At 47.8% G+C, this 13,156-nt stretch overlaps 1 protein-coding gene across 13 annotated transcripts in view; it reads right to left on the bottom strand.

Annotated features, from left to right (window-relative positions):
* Nucleotides 1-13,156, bottom strand: part of ODF2 (outer dense fiber of sperm tails 2) — a 57,360-nt gene that overhangs the window by 17,317 nt on the left and 26,887 nt on the right. For all 13 annotated transcript variants that reach the window (XM_006154000.3, XM_014589988.2, XM_014589987.2 and 10 more), the window contains 5 exons: nucleotides 4,070-4,141; nucleotides 2,599-2,670; nucleotides 2,378-2,494; nucleotides 1,661-1,846; nucleotides 1,120-1,229 (listed from right to left, as the gene is read on the bottom strand). In XM_006154000.3, the coding sequence (XP_006154062.2) occupies nucleotides 1,120-1,229; nucleotides 1,661-1,846; nucleotides 2,378-2,494; nucleotides 2,599-2,670; nucleotides 4,070-4,141 (557 nt within the window). The remainder of the gene's footprint in view (nucleotides 1-1,119; nucleotides 1,230-1,660; nucleotides 1,847-2,377; nucleotides 2,495-2,598; nucleotides 2,671-4,069; nucleotides 4,142-13,156) is intronic.

The following is a 13,156-nucleotide window of genomic DNA, read 5'->3' on the forward strand; positions in this document are numbered from 1 at the left end:
ACGCACACGCGCCCGGCGTGAATTCTAAGCCACCGGGTCCTGGACGCGAACCGCGGTCGACTACGTGGGAGTCCAGCGACATAGCCATTACACTAACTGCTGGTTCCCCCTATATGTCTACCTTGACCGTGGACCCACTATACCTTTGCACAGCATGTGCTCTAGGTATTAATCAATTACAGCTTACCATTCAGCAAAAACATCCTGAGCACTGACTAGGCCCAAACAAATACATCATGCAAACTCCTACTTACCCTTAAAAACCCAGTTCGAACTTCTCCTCAGAACATCTATTCCCTGACCCTTCTCAGCTGTCCTAGCATCCTTCTACCTTTACTATCCGTTTTCTCCCAGCAGACAGAGAACTCCCCAGATAACGACTGGCTCAGGGTCTGGCACACAGCAGATTCGCAAGGCATGTTTGTTAAGCTGGCTCCCTCTGTGACCCGTCCTTAGCCAGGACATCCATGTCTCTGGTCACCCGTCTCCTCTATTAGAGGACCAGGGCAGAGTGTGCCCTGGTCCTCTTACTGCTCTGACCCTCAAGGCCAGCAACAGCCTAATTTGTACATGACAGATGCTCAATAGATATTCAAATGAAACAATGGCCGACACTGAGCGGGATCAAGTGGTGACTGCTGACAGTTTACCAGCAGTTAGAAGGTTTGGGCCTGGGCACCTGCACTGTGAAGCCATGTTGGCCTTCTACTGCCATCCACACCACTGACTACTGGTGGTCCTGGCACAGCTAAATGCCATCCCTGAGCAGACAGAGAGAAGAAACAAGGATCACCAGCTGCACTGGTCCCCAAAGAAAAGTATAAGAATACCGGTATGCCCAATTCCCATGCTGTGTAGACTGGGGCCAGGCTCGGGCCCAGGGCTCCGTGGCCAGATAAGTCTGGGCCCTCTACATTGCCTGGCAGTGGGGTGGGACCCCACACAGGGGCAGAGCCAGCATCCTAGATCCAACCAAAAGCCTGGCTCAGGGGTGCCTGCATTTTGGCCCATGGCAGCCACATGGGTCTCATGACCGGCCTCAAGTCGCCAGGCTCCTTCCACCCACACACCCACGTGCCTCAGTCAGCCCATGCTCCCTCTCCGAACACAAGGACATACTCATTCAGGACGATAATTTCCAACTCAAGGTCCCCCTTGTCCTTCACAACTTGGTTGTAGCGGCTCCTCCATGATTCCAGAGTGGATAAAGCTTCAGCGACATAAAGATCCTGGGGACATGGGACAGTAGGGCCTGTCAGCCCAAGGCCTGAGGCCAAGGTCCCCCTAGGTGTTTCCTCCCCTGATCACCTAAACCTCACTCTGCCATTCACCCTTCTAGAGAGTGCCAGGACTGGCAGCAGGAACCCAGCTGTTGCTCTGAGATTTCTAGCAATCTTATGCATCCTGTTTGCAAATCCTTCCTTACCCATCATTTTCCCTACCTTATGGACACGGCTAAATTGTCCTCTGAACCCTCCAACATTCTCCAGCCATCCACTTCCAGCCCCCTTTTCCCAATTAACCCTCCCACTCCCTCCTGTCCTTGAAGCCATCTGTCCTACTAGCTCATTCACTGCCCCACATCCCTATCCCTCTCTATCCCCACCCATGGCTAACCGACCCGCCACCCGCAGCCCTCCTCGGGGCCCTGGGCTGCCACCTTGTCAGCAAGCTGCACGTGCAGCTGCTCGGCATATTCCTCGCTCTTCTCGGCTCGCTCCTTCTGGGCTCGGATGGCCTTCTTCAAGGTCTCTTTGTCTCGGTCTCCCTTCTGCTTCAGTTCCTTCAGCTGCTCCATGATGGCCTCCACTTCTGCCTTGTGCTGGTTCCCGCTGCGCTCCAGGTTCTGGGAGAGGCCAGGCAGAAAAGAGGCCACACAGGCAGGGGAGAAGGACAGGCAGGGGGAAAGGGGCAAGGGGGGGGAGTAAAAGGGACCAGTGGAAACAGGATGAGGGAGAGGGAAGATGGGTCACCAGCCGTGTGACCGCTTAGGCTCCTCTAATGCAGACTGGAGACATAGAAACTCCCAGCTGCCCACGGCACCTCCCAAGATCTCTCGGCCCCTCAGGCCTTGGTGTTAGGACAGGCTCCTTGGGAATCGTCTGAACTCCCAAGCTAGTGGTTAGAGACACATCTTGGCCCGTGACCTCAAAGGACTCCTAGACAGAGGACTTCCTCATGATACAGGGACATCTGAGACCCTCCCCTTCCTCAGGTACTTGGGTGAACTGGGGGCCAGTTAAGTGAGGGGTAAAGTGATGGGCCCAGGAACATGGCAGCAACCTATCGCTGCTGGGAAGGACACCACTGCTCCCCGGGCCAGGCCACTGCCTTGGATGGCCAGGGCCCCCCACCCAATTGTGGGGCCGGCAGCTACCTTGATCTGCATACACAGGCGACTGTTCTCAGCCTCTTTGCACCGCAGCTGTGCCTGCAAATGCCCACGCATGGACTCCATGGACTTAGACAGCTCAGACGCTGTCTTCGCTTGAGCCTTTAGAGGAGCAAGACAGTGAAGGGTCAGGACTTGAACTCAGCTCTTGGCAGACCCGCCACGCTCTCCGGCTCACAGAAAGGCGCGGTTGCTGAGGACAGTACCTTCTCACACTGAATCTCCTGGAGGAGCTCCTCCACCTCCTTGTCCTTATCTTGTAGTAGTAACAGCAGGCGCTGCAAGAGAGCAGACACCATCAGGTGTCCCCGCGAGCAAAGAAGCCCAGCCCAGGGAGCAAAGAGACTCGTGTGTGCCCAGGCCTAGGGCTCAGGGTCCCACATACACCAGCCCATGTCAGAGATCCTAGTGGAAGGCACCTAGCGGAAGCACTAAAACATATTTTTAAACAACGACGCCTATATTTTGCAATTTAAAGGGTAGCAATAGCCATGGAAAACACCAAAAAACACACAGAACTCTAAAGCATCTCCACATCCCCCTCCAGAGACAAGCACGATCAATACACATAACAGTCATCTGCATATTCTTCCATCATCTATACCCTTAGATTTATCATGTGATTCAATATTCTACATCTTTCAAATAGTAATATTTCAATTTACTTGTATATTGTAATTTAACAAGGTCTCTTAACTGAGAATTACATAGTTATTAGAATTATCAGAACATGGGACCAGCCGATGGCGTAGCCATTACATCGTTGGACTCCCAGATGGCCAACTATGGTTAGAGTCCTGGACGTAGTGTCTTGAAAATCACGCCAGGCGCATATGCATGAGTGCCCGGGATCCCGAGTGGAGAACAGAGGAAAAGGGCTTGTGGTACGGCCATCCCCCATGGGGGGGTGATCTCTCACTATCCCTCTACCTGTCTGTCGCTCTCTCTCTGGCGAGCACACACACCCTTAGTCAAAAACCTCTTAGGGGAAAAAAAAAAAAAAGAATTATCAGCACACATCAGGCTTTATCTCCCTCACTGCGGAATTCCCCTCCTTCCTCAGGTTGGCACTTTCCACAGTGACGGCATCAGGGATCAGGCATCAAGGCCCAGGCCCTCCATCTCCTTTCCCTCTCCAGGAGACTTACTATACATCAGAGGCTCCAAAAAATCTTGAAATCAAGAAGCCTACTGAACTTTCTGTTCAGACCAGCCAAGCCCACTTTTATTTGACCACTGAACACCAACCCCCTTCTCCATTCCCAGCACCCATTAGGGCCTCCGGGAACTCAAGAGTGCCCCACAGCAGCCTTTGGAGCATGCTGCTCTGGGACAGAGCAGAGAGGTTCGTTCTTCCTGATGGCTCTGAATCCATAATACAAAGGAGGAAACTGGATGGACCAGACCCGACGATCTGGAAACCCACTAGCACTGACGGCATCCTGCACGCATGCGTGCTAGTGTCCCGCTTCATGGCTGCAGCTCTCCAGGTGATCCTGGCAGAGCCTGGCAGAGCAGGCAGGACAGGAAACATTGGCCCAGCTTCCAGATTTTGAAACAAAGACTCAGAGACATGCTCCAGTCCTTCTGCCCCACCCAGTACCCACAGGCTTTGTCACCAGGCCCCCCTGCTGCTGTACCCTCTGCAGCAGGCAGGGACGCCGACGCCGTAGTTACCGCTTTCTCTGAGTCGGCCTCCGCCAGGCGTTTCAGCAGGGCTCCTTGTTGCTCCATTAGTCTTTCAGAATCCTTGGGGAAAGGCAAAGGGAAGCCCCGTGAGTAGGCCCAGAGGTCTACATACAAAATCCAGAAGGAACAAACGGATACATCCTCACCATAAAACAGTTACACCAAGAGTGAACCCTCTCACACCCACTTCCAACCCCACCACTGTTACTGGTGTTTAGTTTGTTCCCCTTTCTATTTTTTTTCTAATTATCTATTTAGTTTTTATAGTTATATTTAAGTTTGCTACAGGGCACATGTGCTCACCAGAGAGAGAGAGAAAGAGAGAGAGAAAGTGAGAAAGGAAACCACTAGGTCTGGGACTTGAACCATGGTTGGCCATGTGGGAGTTCAGTGCCTTAATCACTATGCCATCTGCTGGCTCCTCCCCCATTATGAGAGCAAGAAAGGATGAGAAACAGAGGCAGGGTTTTGTTTTTATTTTTGACAGGGTCTCACTACATCACAACCCTCCTTCCCCAGCCTTGCCATTAGCCAGAAAAACAGGTGCACATGAGCACCCTGGCATGCTCAGGTTGGCTGAAGAACTGAACTGGGTCTCCTGTGCAGCTTTCAGCCTCCCAAGCAATGGCTATCCCTGCATGTCGCCGTGCCGGGCCCCACTACTACTAGTTCGATGATTGTCCTTTCTGCTCTCTTTCTGTGCTTTTACATGTAGTTGCACCTAGAGAAATACTCTTGGGACCAGCAGTTAGCATAATGGCTATGTCACTGGACTCCCACATAGTCGACTATGGTTTGTGTCCCGGACCCGGTGGCTTAAAACTCACGCCAGGCACGTGTGCGTACGTGCCCAAGATCCCGCAAAGAGAATAGAGGAGAAGGAATTGAGGCGTGGCCATCCCCCCTGGGGGGTGATTTCTCACTTTCTGTCTCTATGTCTCTCTCTGTCTATCTGGCGAGCGCACGCGCCCTACAGTGAAAATCTCTCAAAAAAGAAAGAAAGAAAGAAAGAAGAAATACTCTTGGGGTCAGCTGGTGACATGTGGTTAAGGTGACTGGATCCCACATGGCCACCTGTGTGGTTCAAGTACTGGATCCAGAAACTTGAAAAACATACTGGGGGTACCAGCAGATGGCGTAATTACATCACTGGACTCCCACGTAGTCAATCATGGTTCAAGTCCTGGACCCAGCGGTTCAAAACTCACACCGGTGAGGGGCCAGCAGGTGGCATAGTGGTTAAGGTGCTGGACTCCCACATGGCCGACCACGGTTCAAGTCCTGGACCTGGTGACTTGCTTTCTCACTTTCCCTCTCTGTGTGTCTCTCTGGTCAAATTTAAAAAAGAATAATATTAAACAAAGTAAATAAAGAATTAAAAAAAAAAAAAAAAACTCACACCGGGTGAGATCAGCAGGTGGCATGGTAGTTAAGGGTACTGGACTCCCATATGGCTGATTGTAGTTCGAGTCTCGGACCTGGTGGCTTTTCTCCCTCTCCCTCTCTCCTCCCTCTCTGGTCAAATTAAAAATAAATAAATAGAAACCAGTAGGTGGTATCGTGGTTAAAGTGCTAGACATTCCCACATGGCTGACCATGGTTTGAGTCCTGGACCTGGGGGCTTGCTTTCTCACTTTCTCTTGCTCTCTGGTCAAATTAAAATAAATGAATAAATAAATAAATAAATAAATAATTCTTCTAATAAATAAAGTTAAATAAACTATGTTTTTTTTTTTTAAAGAATTATTTCTCTTTAAGTCTATTTATTTATTTATTTATTTTTAATTTGACCAGAGAGGGACAAAGTGAGCGAGAAAGAGAGGGAAAGTTAGGAAGCAGGCCACTAGGTCTGAGACTTGAACTGCAAACCACCATGCCTCCTGCTGGCCACCCAAGAAATAAATTATATTAAAAAAATAGGGGTTACCAGCAGTTGGTATAATGGCTATGTTGATGGACACTCTCCCATGTAGTTGCCTGTAGTTCGAGTCCCAGACCCGGTGGCTTAAACTCATGCTAGGTACATGTGCATGTGTGTCCAAGATCCCAAGAGGAGAATGGAGGAGAAGGGATGGCGGCATGGCCATCCCCCCTGGGGAGTAATTTCTCACTTTCTGTCTCTCTGTCTCTCTCTGTCTTTCTGGTGAGCGCACGCGCCCTATAGCAAAAACCTCTTAAAAAAAAAAAAAAAACACTGGGTATGTGTGTTTGTGTGCCAAAATACTAGGAGAATGGAGGAGAGGAGACTGAGACACGGCCATCCTCCTGAGGGTATTTCTCACCATCCCCTCTTTTCAATGAGCACACATGCCCTACTGAAACAGGAATTAGACCCAATGAGCATGTAAACAGAACAAGGACCCCCGAAGAAGAGTCACTATGAGAAGAAATGGACATATACATATATTAAGATAGAGCCGGCTTATAAAATAGAGTCACTCTGGTCAAGCTTTTGAGACAGGTCATTAGGGACCAGGAGATGGCATAATGGTTATGTTGCTGGACTCCATATAGTCAACCACAGTTCAAATCCCAGATCCGGCAGCTTAAAACTCATACTAGGCATGAGTGCATGTGCCCAAAAATCCCAAAAGGAGAATGGAGGAGAAGGGACTGCGGTGTGGCCTTCCCTTGGGGGGCTGATTTCTCACTTTCTGTCTGTCTCTCCAGCAAGCATGTGCACCATATAACAAAAATCTCTCAAAAAAAAAAAAAAAAAAAAAAGCAGAAGGGCCATTCACTATTCTTGCTAGAAATCAAGTATTAATTGGGACCAGCAGGTGACATAGTGGTTAAGGCACTGGACACTCCCACATGGCCAACCGGGATTTGAGTCCTGAATCTGGTGGCTTGCTTTCTCACTTCCTCTCTCTCACTCTCACCCTCTGTCCCTCTCTGGTCAAATTAAAAAAAAAAAAAAAATCAATGAATGAATAAATAAAAAATAAAATAAATAATTATTAAAAAAAAAAAAGAAATCAAGTATTAGCTCTGACTGCTTGCTCACACGGAGAGCTGCTTACAACCAGGTCTGTTTTATAGTTTGCTTGATCAATTGCAGCCTACCAGGAAACGCAACCAGACCCTCTTCGAACCCCCTTCCTCCTGCCTGGCTCTTGAGGCCGGCAGAGAAGGTTGTTACCTTTCTTTTTGCCATCCCAGATATACATATTAAAAATTTACCACCAGGGATGGCACAGTAAGTCAATGTCCTCATTACCCCTGGGGAAATAAACTAACTGGGCAGTGCTTCTAGATGTGGATACTCATTCCTTCAAAGACCACTCTGGGCACGCATGATGAGATAGTTACATTCCTCATCTGAGAGAAATGGGAAATCAGGTAAAGAAGCCAGATACTGTAATGGACCTCCCCCTGCTACATATTCATTACCAACCCCCAGGTTAAAAGTAGCACCTAACCTCATGCCCAGTGCAGCTGTCCTTCTCTGGCAGCTGCCCACCCACATACCTTTCTGGCATGGGAGGTGTATTTCCCTCCTATTAGAAATCTTTACTTTTCTATTAAAACTTCTCTTTTCGGGACCAGCAGTTAGCATAATGGCTATGTTGCTGGACTCCCATGTACTCGACCGCAGTTCGCATCCTGGACCCAGTGGCTTAAAGTCACACCGGGTGTGTGTGCGTGCCCAAGATCCCGAGAGGAGAATGGAGGAGAAGGGATTGCGGTGTGGCCATCCCCCCCGTGGGGTGATTTCTCGCTTTCTGTCTCTCTGTCTCTCTCTTTCTAGCGAGAACATGCGCCCTATAGCAAAAACCTCTCCCCCCCCAAAAAATGGCTTTTTCCCCCCTACTTTACCAGTGTCTGTGATTTTTCATTCTGCGAGACCTGGATCTAAAGAACAGAGGATTTCACAGGACACAGCTTAGCTGCACACTGCTTCTGAGCAGCACTAAGCTTGTCAATGAGCTGGCATTTCTCCTTAATATGATAGCTAGACTGCTTCTCTCTTCTCACATAAAGTCAGCTTCTCAGAGAATAAACAAGCCTAAATAAAAATAAGCCCAAAGCCCCTCTAACACAGATAAGAACTCCTCGTCTCAACTTGTCGTTGGCAACCCATTTTCTGGGATCCGCTCCCTGCCTGGGAGCTCTGATCTTCCTTCCCTCTCTTAATAAACTCTTCACTTTACTATTCCTTCTCTGTGTCTGCATCTCTAATTCTTTGTATGAAACAAAAAATTGAGTTGATTGCTGTTCCTGCATTGGATATTGGACCCACACGTCCCAACTTCCTGCATCATAATCTTCCCATACCACTACAACAAATTAATACAAAGTATTGTACATGTGAAACTCCCTAAGAGGTTCTAAGTGTTCTCAGCACAGACCGAAAAAAGGTAACTAAGGCCAGCGTGGTGGCGAAGGCGCTGGGCACTCCCACACGGCCGGCCACAGTTCAGGTCCCAGACCTGGTGGCTTGCTCTCTTACTTCCTCCTCTCTGTGTGTCTGTCTGTCTCTAGTCAAATGAAAATAAATGAATGAATAAATAAATGTAAATAAATAATTATTTTTAGAAAGATAACTACATGAGGTGATGAATATGTTAATTAGCTTAATTATGATAGTCATTTTATAATGTATATAGGTATCAAATCACCATGTTAAATGCCTTAAATATATACCATTTTATTTTGTCAATTATACCTCAATAGAGCTGAAAAAAATACAATTGTATAAGCATACAATTCAATGGTTTCTGGAAATGTCACATTACTGACTTCTAAAAAAAATTTAACTTTCATCTATTATTATTTTCCAATTTGACCAAAGAGAGACAGAGAGAGAGAGAGAGAGAGAGAGAGAGAGGGAGGGAGGGAAAGTAAAAAAAGAAGCTGCCAGGTCCGAGTCTTGAACCATGATTGGCCATGTGAGAGTTCAGCTCCTTTAACCACCATGCCACCTACCGGCCCCAATTACTGAATTTTATAAATCATTGTAACACTTATGTAACAGGGACCAGAAGGTGGTGTGATTAGAGCGCTGGACACTCGCACATGACCGACCATGGTTTGAGTCCTGGACCTACATGCTTACTTTCTCACTTCCTCTCTCTTTATCTCTGTGTGTCTCTCTCTGGCCAAATTAAAATAAATGAATGAATAAATTAAATTAAAAATAATTCTTTAAAACAAAAAGTACATAACATACAACTAGCCATTTAATCTTCTTCTTTTTTTTTTTTTTAGAATTATTTGTTTAACTTTGCTATTATTATTTTATAAGTTGACCAGAGAGAGAAAGGGAAAGTGAAAAAGCAAGCTACCAGGTCCAGGACTTGAACTGCAGTCGGCCATGTGGGAGTCCAGCACCTTAACCACCACGCCACTTGCAGGCCTCATTTTAACCATTTTTAAGTCCAAAATTCAGTAGAAGCATTTAATACATTCACAGTGCTGCAACCATCACCACTATCTAGTTCTAGAATATTTTTTTAAGAGAGATTTTTACTACAGGGTATGTGCACTCATCAGAGACAGAAAGCGAAAAATCACCCTCCCCCCCAGAAGGGATGGCCATGCTCTTCTATTCTCCTCTCAGGATTTTGGGCATGCACATACACACACTTGGCGTGAGTTTTAAGCTGCTAGATCCAGGGCTTGAACCATGGCCAACTATGTGGGAGTCCAGTGATGTAACCATTACTCCATCCGCTGGTCCACATATTTTCATCATGCAAAAAAGCAACCCTGTACTCGTTACAAAACCATTCCCTATTTTCTCCTTTCCCAGCCCCTGGTGACTACTAATCTGCTTTATGCCCTATGATGTCACTGCACTTTTAATCTGCCCCAAACCTCTGGGTGATGAGGCTGTTCCCAGGCTCCCACTGTAGCTGTGGACATCACCGGGCAAGAACAAAGTGTCTCTCTGGGTTGAAACTATGAGAAAAACTGGCTGGGGCAAAAGGTCTGTGCTCCGTGGCTAACGCCCTCTGCCAAATGCCTGCACCAGGTCACATGGCTGCCCGCAGGACGTGAGAGCACCAGCTCCTCATGCTGTCAGCACTGACAGTAGCTCCCCCTACCTGTGGCCTGCCTCGGCAGGCACCCCTACTGCTGTTTGGGTTTGCACCTCTTGGCCTGCCAGCACTTTCTTGTGTGTCTGTTAGCCCTTGGGCTCCCTCTGCCTGGACTGTCTGCTCACTCCCGAACCCATTTTCTCACCAGGCTGTCTTTGTGCCTCTACCGAGTCCTCCTTGGCCCTGAACAACGTGTCCCTCGAAGGAGGCTCACCCGCTCTTTTTTTCTCAGTCCCACAGGTCCCCTTCATGAGGCAAGTGAACGGAGATCCCTGGTTCCCAAGGTTTGTAGGGCCTCAGGAACTGACAGAGATAGCATTGTGCTTTCTCTAGCAATAAGATGAGGCAAGGAATGTGGACAAAAGCCTCAGTCAGGTGCCTAGGGCCTGAAGCTGCTCCACTGTCTCTGGGCCTCCAGGAACTAAAACTGGGGTCAGGTGGTGTAGTGGTTAAGGAGTTGGATCCCACATGGCCAGCTCTCCAGGTTTGAGTCCTAGACCTGGTAGCCTAAAAAACATGTGAGGAACATGTGTACTGGTGCCTTAAATCCCTAGAGGAGAATGGAGGAGAAGGGATTACAGCATGACCATCCCCTCGGGGGTGATTTCTCACTTTCCTTTTCTATCTCTCTTACTGTCTCTCTTGGGTGAATATACACACCCTATGACCAAAAAAAAAAAACAAAAAAAACCTAAAGTAGCACCATCTTTCTGCCAGCCTCTATGCACAAACTCACCATAGCCCCCTACTCTAAGAGCCACCCCACTTTATAGAGAAGGAGATAAGAGACTAGCAGAAGTGAAGCAAGTTGATCAAGGTTGCACAGACAGAAATGAGTGGCAGAGTTGGGCCAAATAGCCAACTCAGACCTCAAAGCAGCTCCCCTAACACTGGACACTCCCCATAAGTGCCAAGATGGACAGTGGTCCTGAGTGCCAGATAGGCACCAAGCAGATAGGCCTGGACCGGATAGAAAACACCTGGTCTGGGTGGGAATTCAAAGTAGCTGACGTGGCCGGCCCCACAGCACAGGGAGCCAGACTGCACACAGCCAACTCCAGTTCAAATCTTGACCTCAGTGACTTGAGAGACACTGGGTCATGTCCAGCCCCAATTCCCAATGGGACAGAAAAACGGAGAAGGGATTGTAGTGTGACCACACCCTGCTAGGGTATTTTCCTTCCTTCTCTCTCTCTTGCGCTCTCTCTGCCTCCAGTGAGCACAAGTGACCTGTGGCAATTTTAAAACGCACAATTGAGGATTTTTTTTAAATTATCTATTTATTGATTTATTTCCATTTATTATTATTATTTCTTAATTTGGCCAGAGACAGACAGACAGAGGGAAAACAAGAAAGCCAGTCCCAGGTCCAGGACTCGAACCAGGGTCAGCCATTTGGGAATCCAGCACCCCAACCACCACACCATCTACTGGTCCCCAAATGAGCTTTTTTGGTTTTCTTGACCATAGGGTGCATGCGCCTGCCACAAGCAACCCCTTTTCTATACATTCAGGATTTGGGGCATGCATACATACACACATGTATCAGGTGTGATTATCTAAGCTACCCAGGTTCAGGACTCAAACCACAGAGACCACGTGGAATCCAGTGCTTAACCACCATGCCATCTGCTTGAATGAGCTTTTTTAAAGAACTATTTATTTATTTAATTCCATTTGTTATTGATAGTTTTTTTCATTTGACCACGAGAGAGAGAGAGAAAAAAAAAAAAAAAAAGGGAAAGCAAGAAAGCAAGCCACCAGGCCTTGGGCCTTGAACCATGGTAGGCCATGTGGGAATCCAGCGCCCTTATCCACCACAATGCCTGCTGGTCCCTCAAATGAGCTTTTTTTGGAAAGGTTTTTGCTATAGGGCACGTGTGCATGCCAGAAAGAGAGAGAGAAAGAGAGATAGAAAGCGAGAAATCACCCCCCAGGGGGATGGCCATGACATAATCCCTTCTCCTCCATTCTCCTCTCAGATCTTGGGCAGGCGCGCACATGCACCTGGCGTGAGTTTAAGCCGTCAGGTCCAGGACTTGAACCGTGGTTGGCTACATGGGAGTTCAGCAACATAGCCATTATGCTAATTGCTGGTCCCTCAAATGAGTTTTTTTTTTTAAACAAATAAAAACTCGAATGAGTTCTTTAAACAAATAAAACAAAAACATAAACAAAAGCTAAGGTGCTGATTCTCTACCTCCATTGGAGGTAGGAGTGAAGGATGAAGAAGTTTAAGAAGTCAAAAAGGAGGAAAACGGGTAGAACTGGAGGCTCTCTGAAGGCTGTCCCAGGCAAGCAGCAGCACTACTGCTGACCAAATGCCCGCCACGTGCCAGGCAGCATTCAAGTCCCTTGTCTATGCACTTTCTCAAATTTTATAGGTGGGGACGCTAGGGCTCAGAGAGTTTAAAACTTGCCTGCCCAGGATTGCCTAGCCAGAAATGAAACAGACAGGATTATTGTAGAGAATAATTTGTTCATAACTAGTGAATTGACAGAAACAGTCTAGAAAGGGACCAGCAGTTAGCACAATGGCTATGTCGCTGGACTCCCACGTAGTTGACCGCAGTTTGAGTCCCGGACCCGGTGGCTTAGACTCACACTGGGTGCGTGTGCGTGCATGCCCAAGATCCCAAGAGGAGAATGGAGAAGGGATTGTGGCGTGGCCATCCCCCCTGGGGGGTGATTTCTCGTTTTCTGTCTCTCTGTCTCTGTCTGTCTGGCGAGCGCACGTGCCCTATAGCAAAAACCTCTCCAAAAAGAAAAAAAAAGAAACAGTCTAGAAATTCTTTAATTAATTAATTAATTTATTCATTCATTCCTTCATTGTAATTTGACCAGAGAGAGGAAGGAAAGTGAGAAAGCAAGCCACCAGGTCCAGGACTCGAACTGTGGTCAGCCATGTGGGAGTGTCCAGCACCTTAACCATCACACCACCTGCTAGTCCCTCAGTCTAGAAATTCTCAAGTACACAAGGATAGGGTACCCGAATGCTTAAGTAACATTGCTCGTGATAGCAAGCAACTGA

Source organism: Tupaia chinensis, unplaced genomic scaffold, assembly GCF_000334495.1.
Source record: "Tupaia chinensis unplaced genomic scaffold, TupChi_1.0 Scaffold000394_1, whole genome shotgun sequence".
Classification (NCBI taxonomy): Eukaryota; Metazoa; Chordata; class Mammalia; order Scandentia; family Tupaiidae; genus Tupaia; species Tupaia belangeri.